Source organism: Tupaia chinensis, unplaced genomic scaffold (assembly GCF_000334495.1).
Source record: "Tupaia chinensis unplaced genomic scaffold, TupChi_1.0 Scaffold000090_1, whole genome shotgun sequence".
In the NCBI taxonomy this organism is placed as follows: Eukaryota; Metazoa; Chordata; class Mammalia; order Scandentia; family Tupaiidae; genus Tupaia; species Tupaia belangeri.
The window spans coordinates 439,970-459,856 of NW_006159552.1; the positions used below are offsets into that span (position 1 = coordinate 439,970).

At 43.4% G+C, this 19,887-nt stretch overlaps 1 protein-coding gene across 3 annotated transcripts in view; it reads left to right on the forward strand.

Annotated features, from left to right (window-relative positions):
* The window catches only part of GMDS (GDP-mannose 4,6-dehydratase), an 806,940-nt gene that overhangs the window by 340,534 nt on the left and 446,519 nt on the right, over positions 1 to 19,887 (forward strand). For all 3 annotated transcript variants that reach the window (XM_006143052.2, XM_014585775.2, XM_027769778.1), the window contains exons 5-6: positions 144 to 336; positions 1,463 to 1,567. In XM_006143052.2, the coding sequence (XP_006143114.1) occupies positions 144 to 336; positions 1,463 to 1,567 (298 nt within the window). The remainder of the gene's footprint in view (positions 1 to 143; positions 337 to 1,462; positions 1,568 to 19,887) is intronic.

Sequence of the window (19,887 nt, forward strand, 5' to 3'; positions counted from 1 at the left end):
TCTAAGCGGTGGCTAGAAAATAATCCCGTTTTCTCACCAGCCTGACATTTCACAGCGCGTGAAAGCGTGGTCCTGGGCAGCTCCACCAGCCTCTCTGTCGCTGTCGCCCACTCACATAGCCCTGCTTTTGCCTGTCTTTCCAGATTTCTTTTGACCTTGCCGAGTACACAGCCGACGTCGATGGGGTTGGCACTCTACGGCTTCTGGATGCAGTGAAGACCTGTGGCCTTATCAACTCAGTGAAGTTCTACCAAGCCTCAACAAGTGAACTTTATGGGAAAGTGCAAGAAATACCCCAGAAGGAGACCACCCCTTTCTATCCTCGGTCACCCTATGGTGAGAACGCATGGACACAAGTGTGTGTGTGTGTGTGTGTGTGTGTGTGCAGCGAGCTCTCTGGGTGTGGCTGTGTTCATGTGTGTGTGTATTTCTGCTTTTATTCTGCTCACGTCTCATGGCTGAAGTCATTAAGGATGTGAGATGAACACCAAGATAGACTAAAGTGACTAGACTTGTTGAGAAGCATGCCTTCATACATTGCGGACGACAAGTATTCACTGCCTTCGCCTGAGGGTGGAATTACCACCTCGCTCCACCGACCAGTGTTCATTCAACCCTTCCATGCAGATCACTTTAAAAGCAAAATTAGACCCAACATGATTCTTTTCCTGAGCTGTTGTCAGATTGGGCCGAAGTGATAAGGTTTCACGTTTTCTGCTTCCCTGATGGAAGTGTCCCTGAACTAAAAACCTTAAAAAGGGGGAAAAAAAAGACATTACATCTAATATATTTGTAATAAGAATATTCATGAAAGACTTGAGTGATACGATTTCAAAGCAATTTGAAAAAAAGTCCTCCCATTTTTTTTCTAATTCCTCTTTTTTTTAAAAAAAAAAAAAAAAAAAAAAGAAGACCTCAGAAAGGTCAGCTTTTCATATACTGCACATACCACAGTGGAATCAATTCGACTGCGAAAGAATGAATTGTGGGTATTACAAAAGTAAGAAATTCTTGGGACCAGCAGTTAGCGTAATGGCTATGTCGCTGAACTCGCACATAATCGACCGCGGTTTGAGTCCCGGACCCGGTGGCTTAAACTCACGCCGGGCATGTGTGCGTGCATGCCCAAGATCCCGAGAGGAGAATGGAGGAGAAGGGACTGTGGTGTGGCCATCCCCCCGGGGGGTGATTTCTCGCTTTCTGGTGGTGAGGGCACCTGCCCTATAGCAAAAACCTCTCCAAAAAAAGAAAAAAAAAAAAGTAAGAAATTCTTAAATACTTCCTTGTGATCATGATGAATTGATACAGGAATCTGTTTAGTCTTTGGCTTTTGATTCACATTTTTTTTCTATGTAGGTGCATTACAAATTGTGATTTTTGCCAGCTGTTGCTATTTAAGATGAGTGAAAATCACTGTCTTTTATAATGAACTTCATTTCCTTTTAAAAAATTATTTCTCCAGGGGCAGCAAAACTCTACGCCTATTGGATCGTGGTGAATTTCCGTGAGGCATACGATCTGTTTGCGGTGAATGGCATTCTCTTCAACCATGAGAGTCCCAGAAGAGGTTAGTAACTGTACTCGTTTAGAATTTTAGACTTCCTGATAAAAAACAAAGTTGATAATGTTTTCTGCATACATACTACAGAGACTGTGAAAAAACTTAGGTCCGCGCTACCTATTGTGAATGTCGTAAGAAGCAGGTGAAGAAATACAAATCCAGCTTTCATCGCTTATCAAGTGTATGGGGATTTTTTTTTTTTTCTAACGATAAAAAACTGAACAGTGTTCTGATTTTATTATTTCATTAGTAGGTCTTATCAAGCATGTTCTTGACCTTAATTATTAGAAAGTTTCCATATCAATGTTGAGGAATAAATAGTCAACTCATGGTTGTCTCTGGAAGTCACTCCTGTTCACAGAGATTAAACTCAGAGACACTGTATTTTTGGCTTGGAGTCAGTTAGATATTCAATGTTCTTTCTTTATAATCTACAAAATAGCATTATCAATCTTTTCTCCCCCCAGAAAGCTGCATCAGTTTTTTCCCGTTCATAGTTGTCCGTGAGACTGTAGCAACACGCCACCTCCCCGTTCTCAGTATCAGGTTTGGAATCAGAAGCAAGTGTGTACTGTCATCGTTACTTCTGATTTACCGAAGCACGAGGAATCTTTACAAAGCATGCACTCTTCACAAAGTAACATTCATCTGTAGAATCTAATTTCAAGATGTTTTCACTCTCACTGTCATCTAGCCTTTCAGTTTTGCGAGTAAATGAGAAGTCCAGTGTTCTAAGTTGGTTCATGCCCAACGACGAGTAATGCCTGTAACTTTTTCAGTGGAATTTTATGTGACTATATAGCCACCTAATTAAACCAACAAGTCATGAAGAAAGATTAAAGTGACAGGTTTATAAAGGTACCTTTAGCGTCAGTACATTTTTATTTTATAATTGCTGAAGTTAAAAATTCCCATGATGGGCGGTTAAGGCATAAGAACCTCACCTGTCATCTCTGCAAGCAGCCAGACAGTTCTTTAATTTGCGGTTCTGGGTGTTGATAGTAAGGGTGAAGGGAAAGGAGGAGCTTCGCTATCCTCGCCTGCAGCATTTGGTGTGTGGGGTGTTCAAGGAATCTGTTCAGTGAGTGGTAATCCCCTCTTCTTTCCTCACAGATGTGTGTATATACATTGTTTGCATTTTATATTCTTCCCCCCTCAACTTTTCCACCTGCAAAAAAATACTAAGAGATAGTTGATAATCAAATGAGGACGAGAAAACCTTTCTTAGGTTGTAGAATAAAAAGATAAATGTATCCCTTCTCCCAAATCCTCTATTCTGCACATCACAACAAGAGCTATTTTCATCTACGTTGATGGTAAACACTTTTAAAAAATTTGGAAAGAATACTTCTTTGTTTCAAAGAAAACTTCAAAGCAGAGGAGGGTATGAGGAGAAAAGAAAAAAGTCTTTTCCCTCTTACTAACTTCCAGTCCTAGATCCAGACCCACTGGGAATAGTCCTTCAGAAATGTGTCATGTTGGGAGCAAGAGATGGAGTATCGGCAACATGACTGGGCTCACATGGGCGAGGGCCCGGGTTCATGTCCTGGGACCTCCAGTGTACGCCAGAGGTGTTCACGCATGTCCATAACCTGAGCTGTTTGAGGCCGAGGATAGCAATGATGATCCGATTGGGAGTGTCTTTCTCTCTCCCCACCTCCTGTCCCTTTCTCTGTTATGGAAGAAATAAACTTAAAAGAAAAAGGAATACCACATGCTCCTTTAAGCATACCGAGTTTTAAGTATATTATGCTGCAACTTTGGACTCCTGGTAAATGTTTCTTAAGAACTTGATGTCAGAGCTTACACCATTTTGTTTTGTTCTACTGTGTACCTGGTAATCAATGACATCTTATATTTTACTTCATTTATATAATCAAATAATAAAAAATGAAAATATTAATAGTTTGATAAGATATATAATACCTAATATTTATAACATTAAAACTTGAAAAATAGTTTTATGTTAAATTAATCTGACACTCTGTTTTGGCAAGATCAATTGTTTTCTAAGTTTGTTTTTTTTTTTTTAAAGAGATTTTTTGCTATAGGGTGTATGTGCTCACTGAAGAGACAGAGAGACAGAAAGCCAGAAGTTACCCCCCACGGGGATGGCCATGCCGCAATCCCTTTTCCTCCAGTCTCCTCTCAGGGTCTGGGCTCTCATGCACACGTGTGCTCGTGAGTTTTAAAGTGCTGGGTCCGGGACTCAAACTGCAGTCAACTATGTTTCAGTTTTCAATGTGAGTGTGAAATTAGTGACTCAGGTTCCCCATAGCTAAGGGGTAGCTTTGAATGCTGAGAGAATTTCCAAGGTCCACATCCCGAAGGAGAAAGCCTGGGCCAAGTGTGTGCTTCGCAGACATTCTCTGCTGCCCGGTGTGGGCAGGCCCGGCTCCCACACGGAGGACACTGACTTCGAGAAGGAGGTTGGTTTATGATTTCCAGCCTTTCGATGAGGATGTTTTTCTTACGTTGACTCATCTTGGTCTCTCGGTCATTCGGAAAGTCAGGGCAATGCAGTAACCGCTCCTCCAGAGCTGACTGAGGTCCAGCTCAGCTTCGTGACCTCCTCCATGGGCTGTCCGTCTACCAGCATCGAGTGACACGTGGTGACTGGGTTCCTCCCTGCACATCCTCATCCGGAGTAGGAGTTCATGCTCCGGGCCGACTGTGTATTTTTCCATTTTTCTCCCTCTCTTTTTCTGCTGTTTCTGTTGAGGGTTTAAAAGTGGGGCGTTTACTCAGCTCTGAGTAAGGTAGCGTCTCTTAGGAGGCTTTCTCCTTTCTTTTCCCCTCCGATGTCCGTCCGACCTCTAGCCCACGCTCTCTTCCACTTACCCTGTGTAACCGTGCCACCCTCTCTGTGACCGAGGGCCTCCTAAAGAATCCAGCACTGCCTTCTGCCCTTGGAGAACCTTGCCTCTGTGGCTAGACTCTGCTTTTCTCTAAAATTCCATCAGATCCTGGTAAATACCACTGCGAGGTGGATGGACATGTTCATCCTATTTCGTATTTCAGTCTAAGTCGAGAAAAAGCCTGGCCAGCTGCATTAGAGCAGTGGCAACAACCTTCTGCGATGCCCAGGCCACACGGGAAGGTCCCAGGTTTGCACCCAGAGGTCTCTTGGACGCAGTAGATGCATGTGTATTCCTGGGATTAGCTGAGGCTGGGGACCAGGACTGTGGTGCGAGAATCCTATTGGGAGCACTATTTCAAAACCTGTCTCTCCCTTTTTTCTTCTCAGGTAAACAAAGAGATGGACTTTGGGGGCGGGGGGGACTAAGAAAACAAGAATTGTGGGGTTTTTTTTGTTTTGTTTTGTTTTTTAAGATTTTTGTCATAGGATGCATGAACTCACCAGAGAGAGAGACAGAGAGAACAAGTGAGAAATCACCCCACAGTAGGGATGGTCATACTGCTATCCTTTCTCCTCCGTTCTGCTCTTGGGATACGGAGCACACAGGCACACTTGCCCCGTGTGATTTTCAAGCTGCTGGGTCTGGGACCTGAACCACCATTGGCTACGTGGGAGTCTAACTCCTTAACCACTACGCCACCTGCTGGCTCCAGGAAAAAGAGTTCTTAATCATTTTCTGGTTGAGGAATCACAGTATTAATAGTTTGGCCTTTCTCCTCATTATCAAATGTTGTAATAGTGAAAAGTGTCCCATTTGTCACAGGTGATGTGATTTAATGCCCTCGGGAAACTTCCAGAGACATCTTGACTGACTTAGAACTTTCACATCTCCTTATGAGTACAAGGAAATTCATGTATTAGTTTTTTTCTAATTTTTTTAAAATGTGTATCAAGCCATTAGATTCTGTTGTTTCTTTGAAAGAGTTTCTAGGGAACAGCCAGTTCACATGCGCCTTATGTACCCGCAGAATTCGTGAGGCAGAAAGGAAGCTAGAAGTCATTCCTTCCGAATTTTTTCATCAATGAAGCCCCTGAAGCAGCATGAGATTGGGGTGTCCAAAGTCAGAATCTGACAGATGTCAACACGGAGGCAGAAATTATCTGGGGGAGAGAAATCACATAAACATTGTTAGTATTTGTGTCAATCACAGGCACGAATTTTTGTGTAGAAACTGGAGCCTCTGCTGCAGGTTGGATAATTTGCAATAGAGTAAATGAGGAAGTTGGCAATTTAATGTCTCCATTGCTTTTATTTTTGGTAAAAAAGACATTAGCTAGTTTGATGAAAGGCAGTATTCCAGGCCAGCAGGTGATGTGGTAGTTAAGGCACTGGACTCCCACATGGCCCATCATGGTTTGAGTCCAGAGCTCGCAGCTGGGACATGCTTTCTCAGTTTCCCTTTGTCTGAATCTCTCTGGTGGATGCACATTCCCTATAGCAAAATAAGAAATAATAATAACAGTAAATAAAATTAAATCATTCTTTTTTAAAAAGGCAATATTCTTTTTTGATATTTAATGGAAATAATCATGAAAAGCATTAGTTTGATGATATTAAAATATAAATGCAGGGACCAGCAGTTGGCATAATGGCTATGTCACTGAACTCTCATGTAGTCGACCACAGTTCGAGTCCTGGACCTGGTGACTTAAACTCACTGGTACCTGTGTGTGCATGCCCAAGATCCCAAGAGGAGAATGGAGGAGAGGGGACTGCGGCATGGCCATCCCTCTGGGGGATGATTTCTCACCTTCTGTCTCTCTGTCTTTCTGGAGAGCGCATGTAGTCTATAGCAAAAACCTCTCCAAACAAAAGAAAAATATAGGGGACCAGCAGTTGGCATAATGGCTACGTCACTAGACTCTCATGTAGTCGACCACGATTCGAGTCCCAGACCCAGTGGCTTAAACTCAATGCCGGCCATGTGTGCGTGCGTGCCCAAGATCCTGAGAGGAGAATGGAGGAGAAGGGATTGCAATGTAGCCATCCCCCAGGGGCTGATTTCTCCCTTTCTGTCTATCTGTCTCTCTGGCAAGCGCATGCGCCCTATAGCAAAAACCTCCACCACCACCCCCCCAAATATATATATATTTATATAAATGCAATATAAAGCACATGACTTGGGGATCAAGAGGTTGGCAATGAGGAGAAATAAAGCTAATATTAAATACATCAAAAATCTTGTGGCAATATAAGAAGTTATAAGGTAATGTAAATATCTCCATAATTAGCAGTTTGAGGTGACCACAAATGGATGGTGTACTACCACTGTTTAGATATTGAGCCAATTTTAGATGATATAGCACATTTCTTTAAATATGGGCTTCCTAAGAAATCATATATACCAGTCTAAACACAGTATTCACCTGACTGAGGGACTCTGACGTTTAAAGTTCATGAACTTGTGGTTTTGAGTTTTAGTCTCGAGCATCTTATTTTTAGCTGCCGAATGTTGAACTTTGTAAAATGGCCATATTTATTATCATAAAATTCATCTTCAGAACTTTAAAACTGTGATTTACATAAAAATGAATTACTCAAGTAGTCAGATGATTTTTTTCTCCTTTATTTTCTCATAAAGATTGCTCTTGGGACCAGCAGTTAGCCTAATGGCTATGCCACTGAATTCCCATGTAGCCGACTGTGGTTTGAGTCTCGGACCCGGTGGCTTAAACTCACTCCGGGCACGTGTGCGTGCATGCCCAAGATCCCAAGGGGAGAGTGGAGGAGAAGGGATTGCGGTGTGGCCATCCCCCCGGGGGGTGATTTCTTGCTTTCTGTCTCTCTGTCTGTCTGGTGAGCACACGCACCCTATAGCAAAAACCTCTCCAAAAAAAAAAAAAAAAAGATTGCTCTTTATTTGTTGCTGTGAGGATCAGGTTAATACACGAGGGTGGTCCTCAACTAGGGGTGAGAGAGTAAGAAGAGGGGAGAGGGTGATTTTGTTCCCCTCTTCCGGGACGACATGTGGCAACACCTGGAGGTATTTCTGGCTGTTAGGGCTCAGCACAGGGCCACTGCTGTCCCCTGTTCATAGAGGTAGAGGCCAGGGATGCTGCTGAACAGAGGGCAATGCACAGGACAGCCCCACCCCCGAAAATGGTCCAGTCCAAGCTGCAGGGATGAGGCTGGGAGACCTGCTCTCAAATTCTACCCGCAGCCTTAACTATCACAGAGTCTAGACGGATGCCCTCTGTAGGAGGAGAATCGCATTTTCTTTACACACCGCTTTTACTTTGCAGTAAAACCGTTTAACAAACATTGGCCTGAACACAGAAGAAAAACACTCTGCCTCACATCACTCCATGTGCCCTTTTTTTTTTTTTTTTTTTTTTTTGCTATAGGGCACGTGCGCTCGCCAGAAAGAGAGAGACAGAGAGACAGAAAGCGAGAAATCTTCCCCCGGGGGGGATGGCCATGCCGGAATCCCTTCTCCTCCATTTTCCTCTCGGGATCGTGGGCACGCACGCACTTTAAGCTGCCGGGTCCAGGACTCCAACTGTGGTTGACTACATGGAAGTCCAGCAACATAGCCATTACGCTAAATGCTGGTCCCCATGTGCACCTCTTTAAGCCTTAGGTGTTCTGGCCTGCAGCAGGTCAGACCCACGTCCGGGAAGCCCAGAAATCAGAGAGGTCATTTCAGGTGTCCCCTTCCCCTCACTGGGGAGGCAGAGCTCTCACTTTAGGGCCCACTGACCCGAAGAACCAAGTCGAGGTGGTCCAGGCCTCTCCCTTACCTCCAGAGTCAGAGCACACGTGATGAGTTAGAAGAAGAACAAGCCTTTCCTTTGGGAATAAGCTGTAGGGGCCATGGTCTGGCTTTGCTCTGACGCATCCATTGACAGCGAGAAGCCGTTCACACGCCACGTCGATGGTGTACGTCCTCACTGTCTTTTCTTCTTCTCTTTTTGAGGTAAAGAAAATGCAAAGGATTGCAGTAATAGGAGTGAGAGAGAGTCTCAGTGTTCCTTTAAAATGGTTAGAAATGTATAGATAATTTAGTAAGTATTTGGGGGTATAATAAAATGCATGATAGAAATGTAATCCCTGGAACTTGTTTCTATTTAACCACAGTGGGCAGAAAACACTCTTCTTTCTCTGTGTAAACTATATATATGTGTGTAAAAAATATGTATTTTCTTTTCTTTTTTTTTTTTGGAGATGTTTTTGATATAGGGCACGTGCGCTCTCCGGAAAGACAGAGACAGAGAGACAAGACAAAAAGAAACACACCACCCCCCCCCCCCAGGGAGGATGGCCTTGCCGCAATCCCTTCTCCTCCATTCTCCTCTTGGGATCTTGGGCATGCACACACACGCGCCCGGCGTGAGTTTAAGCCAACGGGTCTGGGACTCAAATCGCGGTCGACTACATGGGAGTCCAGGGACATAGCCATTAAGCTGACTGCTGATTCCAAAATATATATATATTTTTAATTGCCAGAGGATGCAGGGGACAAAGAGAGGGAGGAGAAAGTACTCCCCAGTGGGCGCGGTCACATTCCCATCTCTTTCCTCCTTTTTTCATCTTGTCAGGGCTCTGGGCATGCAGTCATACATTCCTGGTATGTTTTTCAAGGTACTGGTGCTTGGATTCAAACCATGGTTGGCCATGTGCAACTGGCTTCCTACACACAGTGCTTCATCATTTTACTGTGGGGCTGGCCAGATAATCTTTAAGACAATTGCTAAGGTGTCCAGGCAGTGGTGAAGTGGTAATACAACTGTATCCATGTGAGAAAGATCCTGGGTTCATATCCTTAGATCTGCCTGAATGTTCTGACCTGCTCATGTGTGCCCTCAATCTGGGCTGGGTGAGAATGGGGGTGGATTGTGGAGTGAAGACCCTGTTGTAATACTAACTTCCTCTCTTTGTCTCTGTCTCTCTCATGGAAGAAACAATCTTAAAAAAAAAAAAAATAACTAAGTTTATATCTGCTCATTGGACTACCAAATTCAAATCATGCTGCTATAGAAGTATCAAAAAACAACTGCACCAGTATTGAACAGCTCAATATTTATTTGTTTTTCTGTCTATCCAAGGTGCTTTGTGGTTTTTTTTTTTAGATGAGCATCAAAGCCTTAACTTATTGCAAAAAAAAAAAAAAAAAATTGAGCTGTCCATTTCGAAATCAGGGAGTGAAGTCATCTTCTGTTAGAGTTCAGTAGAGCATTATGGCTCTCACACAATGCCATTTTGTCTGTTCATAAATGGAGAGATTGTTGGCTGCCACCCTTGGGCCCACTAGGTTCTGGGTGGCCTTTCTGGTTGGGGCAGAGCGTGACCTCATCTGGTTTACCATTGCATTTGTAGACTCTGACACTTCACAGATGACATGCACACTTGGCGACCACAGAGCTGTCTGGCCCGTGTCATTCTCTGTGGAGAGATGAGGTGTAGTTGCTCAAACATGAAAGACTTTTGAAGCAATACTCGGTCTGATGGAGGTGGTTATTTGACCAAACAAAACGAAGTCCCTCCCACCTACCAAGGTGAGGCTTCTGGGATTATTAAACTGAATTCAAGGTTTGTTTGTTTCTTCATGGTTCATCATTTATGAGACCTTTACATTGGACACCAAACTGACCGCTGTCTGACCTCGTGCAGCAGAAGTCCCTGTGGCGTGACCAGGCTCGGTGTACCTGGGCAGCCAGCGTACTCAGACCTGGGTCTCATCTGCACATGGAGGGTGATCATGCCCACCAGGTCGGGCAATGTGAAGATCACCTACTTGGTAGTGCACTGTGTGGGTAACACAGGGAGAGATGTGCAAGAGATGGACACAGGACCTGGCCTCAGTCTGGGCCGGTTGAGGATGGGGGTGGATTGTGGAGTGAAGACCCTGTTGTAATACCAACTCTTCCTCTCTTTGTCTCTGTCTCTGTCTTGGAAGAAACATGTATTCTGCTCGTTGGACTACCAAATTCAAATCATGCTGCTATAGAAGTATCCAAAAATAAGTGAACCAATATCAAACAGCTCAGTATTTATTTGTTTTTCTGTCTATCAAAGGTGCTTTGTGGTTTTTTTAGATGAACATGTCATCTGTGTACAAGTCATCGATGAAGTGTCAGAGTCTACAAATGCAATGGTAAACCTGGTATACCTCGAACATTGGCTTATTCCTTTTCCTGCCTCTTTTTTTTTTTCTTTTTTGTTCGTTCTTAAGTGTACTTTCTTTTTTTTAATTTTTATTTTTTATTTAAATTTATTTATTTGCATTCATTCACTGTACATCATTACAACATACAAAATGAGATTTTCCATCCAGAGTACACTGTATATTGGCTCAATCAAGCACATCAACATACATGTTCTAGTCAACAATTTTCCATTTCTTGTTTCCTATGTGTTTTGCTTTTTTTTCCCTCTTCCTTGCTTCCCTATCTCTTACCCTCTGCCATCTCTTCCTGCACTGTCAGTGCAGAGTCCTGGAGTATTCATTTGATTACTTCTGTTTCTAAGCTGAAAGGCCCTTTGGGAGCCATCTCTATTGGTGGGATGCTGGTGGCCATTGGCATATGACTTGGACAGTGAGTACAGCAGGGCCTGTCACCTGGAGGTGGTCTCAACCAGAAGCCAAGACCCTGTCAGGGATGCTCCCAGAGAAGACTGAGACCTCTAGGTGTAGCAAAAGATAAAATTGAAGTGTTGTTGGAGATCGCCAGAGTCATGGGAAACCCACTTATAAATAAGATTCTGGCCAGTAAACCAATTTACTTCTGTTTTTGTTTTGGGAGGTTTTGTTTGTTTTGTTTTTCTTTTCATTTTTGCCGGAGGACGAGTACAGCCTGTGGGAGTAGCATAAGGAAGTACTCCCGGAGGTTCTGGCCACGTACGTTCCCTTGTCCTCCTCTCTCTTCTTAGGATTCTGAACACACACGCGCGTGCGTGCACACACACACACACACACACACACACACCCCTAGGATGTTTTTCAAGCCACCAGTTCTGGGACTCAAACCACATGGTTGGCCATGTGGGATCCAGCCAGCCTACCCACCAGACCACCAACTGGCCCAATTAACATTTGAATTAGGGAACTGAAAAAAAAACGAAATGATGAATGAAAGGATTCTGGATAAATACCAAAGGCCCTTGAGAAAAGTAAGGAGCCTTCAAGTATTTTTTAGATGATTTATATATTTTTTTATTAAGAGTCCTATGAAAATTTGGGAACCAGCAGTTAGCGTAATGGCTATGTCGCTGGACTCCCACGTAGTCGACCGCGGTTCGCGTCTTGGACCCGGTGGCTTAAACCTCACGCCGGGCGCGTGTGCGTGCGTGCCCAAGATCCCGAGAGGAGAATGGAGGAGAAGGGATTGCGGCGTGACCATCCCCCCTGGGGGGTGATTTCTCGCTTTCTGTCTCTATGTCTCTCTCTGTCTGTCTGGCGAGCGCACGCGCCCTGTAGCGAAAACCTCTCCAAAAAAAAAAAAAAAAAAAGAAATTTGATGTGAAGTACATACAGCTTCTATCAAAAACATGGCAAACAAGAAAAAAAAGCTTTACTTTTTGGCTATACTAATAAGAAACATGTAAGTGCAGTTATAATTTAAATTTTATTAATTACAAGATAAATTATAAAGTCTTTTGAAATAACATTTTACATTTTTTAATTTTTTTCATTTGAATCCACTGTTCCACTATGTATTGCGATTTTGAGAGGTTTTTTTTTGCCATAGGGCGTGTGTGCTCACTAGAATGACAGAAAGAGACAGAGAGACAGAAAGTGAGAAATCACCCCCACCCCCCACCCCCAGGGGGATGGCCACGCCACAATCCCTTCTCCTCCATTCTCTTCTTGGGATCTTGGGTATGCACACGTACACACCCAGTGTGAGTTTAAGCCGGGACTCGAACCGTGGTTGACTACATGGCAGTCCAGCGACATAGCCACTGCACCAACTGCTGGTCCCTATTGCAAATTTTTTTTAAACTCTATTTAATTGATTCAAGTAAGATCCAGACGTATCCCACTGCTTGGATTCATTTCAGGTTCCACCACTTACTAGATGAGGGAATTGGCAAGTGTCTCAATCTTCCAGAGCCTCAATTTTCTCATTGTAAAATGGGATAATAATAGTCTTCATTTGGGGTTGTTATGAGCATTAAAGAAATAGTGTAAGTTGAGTTATTAGCACATTATTATCATGGTTACCACTACTACTACTTACGTCCACCTAGAGAAGCAGATTAATTTTGTACCACCTCATGATTTAAGCTGTAATAATCATAAATGAGAATAATAAAGGGAGAACATGAATGAAGGAGACGATGAGGTGTTTTCCTCGAGCGAGCAAGTTAAAATTAAGCTTTCAGAGCTTGCTAAGTGATAATTAAAGTATTGGGTCATCGGAAAAGGTAGGACTATTTTTTCGGTGTTTTTCTTACGCAAAAACATGTCCTGATTTTTTGGGCAACCCAATAGATAAGACTTGATCAGCTAATTTTTAAATATTGCGCTTGACATGACAGAATAGTAATGGTCTATGCTTCTGTTGTTGTTCATCCGTCTAATGTCCCAGTATTGTGATAAAGAGATCATGCCGTGGACAGACCCTCATGATGGACTGGGCAATTCTCAGAGTAAACAGAATTCTGTCTTAAAGAAGCCTACTTTCTGCCTTCTTCCTTATGTTTACATTTCTGTTCATAAGTTTAAGATTTCGTAAAAAGCACTAAGGCAAGGTGTATGGGGTGTTGATAAAGTTCATGGACCATCTGTATTAGGAAAACACTATGAATGTATTTCACATCTTGTTTTGTTTTGCGTTTTAGGGTTTTGCCATAGGGTGCGAGCACTTGCCAGAGAGAGCCAAAGACCGAAAATAGTGAAAGTGAGAGATCACCCCCCCTAGGAAGGGATGGCCACGCCATAATCCCTTTTCCATTGTCCTTTAGGGATTTGGGGCATGCATGTACTTGTGCCTGGTGTGACTTTCAAGCCACCAGATTTGGGACTCTGTGGTTTGGTTTGTCATGTGGGAATTCAATGCCCCAACCGCCACACCACCTGCTGGTCCCTGTATTTCAAACATCTTTTGCACCATAATAAACTTGTCCTTACACTTCATTTTCCATGAGCTTTTTGAAGTCCCCTTGCTGATGCTATCAAGGAAGTAGAAATACAGTCTAGAAACCCTTTCTGCCAGCGAGGAAGGTAGGTGTGCAGCGTGTTTCATTAGTGGAACGGGGAAGCCCTGGTTCTCTGTATGTCAAAGGAAGCTAGGTAGAGGCAGAGGCAACAGCTTCCCAATGTCTCCTGGGATCCTAATAACTATTTGTACTCAAGGAACAAACCTTTTTTAAGGACGAGGAAGGTATTTCTCAGAGGAGCACTGATTAATTTTATTGGAAAAAGACAAAATGTTGCTCCCGAAATTAATCCAGAAAGTCACAATCCCTAAGACCATAATCCCAAGTGTGGATAACGTGAAAGATCAAATTTCTCGTACTCTAAAATTCTGAAGATTACAAACTTGAAAGATTACATTTCACATGTGGAAATCCTACAGACCAAAACCTTGAAATCCAAAATTCTTATTTATTTATTTGAGAGGTTTTTGCTATAGAGCGCGTGCGCTCACCAGGCAGAGAGAGACATAGAGACAGAAAGCGAGAAATCACCCCCCAGGGGGGATGGTCACACCGCAATCCCTTCTCCTCCATTCTCCTCTCAGGATCTTGGGCATGCACGCACACGCGCCTGGCATGAGTTTTAAGCCACCGGATCCGGGACGAGAACTGCAGTCGACTATGTGGGAGTCCAGTGACATAGCCATTACGCTAACTGCTGGTTCCTCTCGTTCATTTTTTTAATCCTCATAACAAGTAGGTGTGCTTATAACCACTTGATTGGGGAGAGAGGAGCTCAGAGCTTAAATGGCCTTGCCCCAGTAGGCGACAGATGTGGGATCTGGACCCAGGAGGCTTCACTCTGGAACGCACGAAAGTACCCTGTACGTTAGTTACACCGCGCCCGAGGTGGGCTGTCCCTTCCACCACACTTCCACTCCCATAGTGAACTTGTTCTAGTCACATGAGCTTCATTTGTTGACCCTCTGCTTTTTCCTCAGGATAGCTCTCTGTGTTTGACACTTTGTGGTTTTATTCTTTCATTTTTTTTCTCTTAAGTCTTGAATTTGATTAGTAAAAAAATGAACTGATGAAGCAGAATGTGGAAGCAAATCTTTCACCTCAGTTTTATCGCGTAGTTGATGCAGAAACTGAGACTAAGCTATCTTATGTCTCAGTCTGTTAACTTGAAAAAACTCTGGTACATGGTATTTGGTTTATAAAAACTGGGACCAGCAGTTGACGTAATGGCTGTCACTGGACTCTCTTGGAGTCGACCATGGTTCGAGTTCCGGACCTGGCAGCTTAAACTCACGCTGGGCACGTCCGTGTGCATGGCCAAGATCCCGAAAGAAGGATGGAGGAGACAGGATTGTGGCGTGGGCATCCCCCCTGGGGGGAGATTTCTCACTTTCTGTCTCTCTGTCTCTTTCTGTCTTTATGGCGAGTGCATGCGCCCTATAGCAAAAACCTCTCAAAAAACAAACAAAAAACTATCCTGTGTGTACTATATTAATCATACCACTGGAGGATAGATGCTTGTACTCAAGGAACAAACCTTTTTTAAGGACGAGGAAGGTATTTCTCAGAGGAGCACTGATTAATTTTATTGGAAAAAGACAAAATGTTGCTCCCGAAATTAATCCAGAAAGTCACAATCCCTAAGACCATAATCCCAAGTGTGGATAACGTGAAAGATCAAATTTCTCGTACTCTAAAATTCTGAAGATTACAAACTTGAAAGATTACATTTCACATGTGGAAATCCTACAGACCAAAACCTTGAAATCCAAAATTCTTATTTATTTATTTGAGAGGTTTTTGCTATAGAGCGCGTGCGCTCACCAGGCAGAGAGAGACATAGAGACAGAAAGCGAGAAATCACCCCCCAGGGGGGATGGTCACACCGCAATCCCTTCTCCTCCATTCTCCTCTCAGGATCTTGGGCATGCACGCACACGCGCCTGGCATGAGTTTTAAGCCACCGGATCCGGGACGAGAACTGCAGTCGACTATGTGGGAGTCCAGTGACATAGCCATTACGCTAACTGCTGGTTCCTCTCGTTCATTTTTTTAATCCTCATAACAAGTAGGTGTGCTTATAACCACTTGATTGGGGAGAGAGGAGCTCAGAGCTTAAATGGCCTTGCCCCAGTAGGCGACAGATGTGGGATCTGGACCCAGGAGGCTTCACTCTGGAACGCACGAAAGTACCCTGTACGTTAGTTACACCGCGCCCGAGGTGGGCTGTCCCTTCCACCACACTTCCACTCCCATAGTGAACTTGTTCTAGTCACATGAGCTTCATTTGTTGACCCTCTGCTTTTTCCTCAGGATAGCTCTCTGTGTTTGACACTTTGTGGTTTTATTCTTTCATTTTTTTTCTCTTAAGTCTTGAATTTGATTAGTAAAAAAATGAACTGATGAAGCAGAATGTGGAAGCAAATCTTTCACCTCAGTTTTATCGCGTAGTTGATGCAGAAACTGAGACTAAGCTATCTTATGTCTCAGTCTGTTAACTTGAAAAAACTCTGGTACATGGTATTTGGTTTATAAAAACTGGGACCAGCAGTTGACGTAATGGCTGTCACTGGACTCTCTTGGAGTCGACCATGGTTCGAGTTCCGGACCTGGCAGCTTAAACTCACGCTGGGCACGTCCGTGTGCATGGCCAAGATCCCGAAAGAAGGATGGAGGAGACAGGATTGTGGCGTGGGCATCCCCCCTGGGGGGAGATTTCTCACTTTCTGTCTCTCTGTCTCTTTCTGTCTTTATGGCGAGTGCATGCGCCCTATAGCAAAAACCTCTCAAAAAACAAACAAAAAACTATCCTGTGTGTACTATATTAATCATACCACTGGAGGATAGATGCCCACATTTTTCAGAATTCTTTATACCATGTGTATGTTTTATGTGATTATTAAATGTACTTTTTGTTGATCCTAGCTGGTGTGAAAAATATTGGAGTTTGCAGCTCACAGACATTACATTCGTGCCGTTCAGATGAGGGACTCGGGAGCCACGCGCACATCCTCTGAAACTTAAGGCACCTCTTCTAGGGCAAAAATTAAAAAAAAAAAAAAAGAATTGTGAAATAATTCATCTCCTTGCATATTATGGTCCTATTAAGTCAGCATGTCTTGAAAACATTAAATGCTTTCTTCGCTCACTACCCAATTTCCACAGAATGAACCTCACACATCATCGTAGTGGGGAGCAATGGGTAAGGTTCATTTTGTGGAAATCAGGCAGTGAACAGAGAAAAGGACACTTTCTGCCCCTGCCCTGGCCGACCTTCGAAGTGCATTGCTGCGTCCTGTGTACTCATCTGGCTCCTGGCCTCTGGGCAAGACCCCCAAAGACTTTAGGAACCTCAGAAGGTGCGGAGATTGTTCAAGGCGAGAAACTAAATCACAAGGAAGAGCACTGTTATTTCCTTTCCTTATGTTTTTCATTCTTTTACACGCGCGCACACACACACACACACACACACACACACTTCCTCTAAACAATCATGGCAGGGTTTATGGATTGGCACCCAATGTCTGGAGGTTATCCTTTATTTCTAATTATTCTCGCTCTTAAAGGCGGACCCTTCTTGAAAAGCTGTTTGAAGTCCAAGTCAAATATTAGCACCAGTTGCTACAGAGGAGGCGATGTTACTTGCTTTTCCTCGGGTGAATAAATATAATTCGTGCTCTTCTGTTTGCAGGGTTGTGTATGTATTTCCCTGTGACAGGCGAGCGTAGAAACGGTGCAGTGCTGCCAAGTGAGACGATTGTGGAAGGAGACAAAGTTGCCTCATTCTGTAGGCATTTGTCTTATTCCAAGTTTCTTTCAGAGGAACAATTTTAATCAACGTTTTTTGAAGATTTTTTTTCTTTTATTAAAAGAATTAATTTATTGGGACCAGCAGTTAGCATAATGGCTATGTTGCTGGACTCCCATGTAGTCGACCGTGATTTGCGTCCCGGACCCGGTGGCTTAAAACACACTCTGGACGCGTGTGCATGCGTGCCCAAGATCCCGAGAGGAGAATGGAGGAGAAGGGATTGTGGCGTGGCCATCCTCCCCTGGGGGGTGATTTCTCGCTTTCTGTCTCTATGTCTCTCTCTGTCTTTCTGGCGAGCACACGTGCCCTATAGCAAAAACCTCTCCAAAAAAAGAAAAAAAAAGAATTAGTTTATTAATTTTATTTATTGTTATTATTTTTTTTTAAATTTGACCAGACAGAGAGAAAGTGAGAAAGCAAGCTGCCAGGTCCAGGACTCAAACCATGGTTGACTATGTGAGAGTCCAGCGCCTTAACCATCATGCCACTTGCCAGCCCCTGAAGATTTTCTTACTTTTCAGTCTTAGTACTAGAGTACTAGGATGGCTATAAGCTAATGCTATTTTTATAAAGTTATCTTGAACATTTGTAATTTGTAGAAAGTGTCCCTGCTTTGTTTCTTAAATGTGACTTCGCTTCTGAGTTGAGATGGAAGCTAAAGAGAGATTTTGAATCCAAAGTATGAACTTTGTCAAAAACAAATCTGAACATTGTCATTCTGTGAAATATTCTTGCATGTCAATTCAGAAGTAAGACTCCAGTATGTAGTACATAATATAGAATGATATGGGACAAGTTTTTTTTTATTTATTTAATGCTTATAAGTCATTTCTTTCTTTTATATGCTTTTTTTTATTTGCCAGAGAGCATGTACACTGGGCAGAAAGTGAGAGAGAGACAGAGGGGGAGGGAGAAGGCACCCCGGATGGGGCATGCCAATGCCCTAGTCCCTTCTTCCACTGGAATTTTTGACACATAGGCACATGTGCCCAGTGTGCATTTCAAGTCACCAGAGACAGAATATAAACCAAGGGGTTAAACCCTGTGGGTTTCAGACCCCTCAACCACTAAGACTTCGAACCAGCCCATTCTTTATCGTTTCTACAAAAAGGAGTTGATTTTAAAACATCTACATCTCTCTGTGTATTCTCATGAGTTTTCCATTCTTACCCATATCGGATTTGATCATCTCCCACAGGAGGAAATTTGATTCGTCTCTATTATCTATCCCTTACCCACCCCACCTCTTCTTGTAGAGGTGGAGGTAGAGTACAGTGGTCCCCGCAAACTTGCCCCAAAGCAGGCCCTCCTGTGTCAGAGGGTGACCGGCTGCCTGGTGCAACTGGATAATCCTTCTGGAGTATTAGCGTTTGCTTGTGTGCATGTCTGAAAAGCAAGCCAGCTGAAACATTCCTGAGACTCTGAAGCTAGGGCAGACGCAATAAAAAAAAAAAAAACTAGACTCTTTATGTGATACATTTATTTATTTCTTTTTAAAGAATTACTTATTTTATTTATTATTACTATTACTTTTTTTTTTTTTTTCGGTTAATTTACCAGTGAGAAATAGAGAGGGAAAGTGAGAAAGCAAGTCCCCAGGCCTGGATTCAAACTTTGGTCAGCCTTGTGGGAGTCCGGCACCTCAACCATCATGTCACCCACTGGCCCCCATGTGCTAAATTTTTAAACAAAAGCTTGAGTTACTGTTTAAACCAGTCAGTAGCCCTGCTTAGAACCCTCTCTCTTTCAGAAAATGTTAATAGGAAATCTGTGTGCCAGGTACTCCATTAGATACGATTGAAAGGGAAAGCCTATAACAGTTCTCTCTCTCTTTTTAAAGAATTATTTATTTAATTTTATTTATTTTTTAAGAGGTTTTTGGTATTAGGGTGCATGTATTCGCCCAAAAGAGTGACAAGTTAGACACAGAAGGCAAGTGAGAAATCACCCCCGGGGTGATGGCCACACTGCAGTCCCTTTTCCGCCCTTTCCCTCCTGGGATCTTGGCCATGTACCCAGTGTGAGTTTCAAGTCACTGGGTCTGAGATTTGAACCACAGTCGACCATGTGAAAGTCCAGTAGCGTAACTGCTATGCCATCTACTGGTCCTATATTGTTGTTGTTGTTGTTATTATTTTGCCATAGGGCACATGTGCTCACCAGAGAGAGAGAAAACAGTGAGAAAGCAAGCCTCCTGGTCCGGGACTCAACCCACGATAGACCATGTGGGAGTCCAGCACCCTAGCTACATGCCACCTGCTGGCCCATTAATGCTTCTCTTTAAAAAGCTCTCGATGAGATAAGTAAGCGCACAGTCAGGCAGAATATAATCAGAGCAGGCAGACCATGCAAGGGGTGCTTGAGGAGCACAGGAGGGTGACAGCTCACCCCAAGGGGAGCACACAGCAGGTCCTTCTATTGGGTGGTACTTGGAGTGCCAGTCATTTGGTAGCAAAAGGTGTTTACAGATGTTTCTCATGACAAAAAGGGGA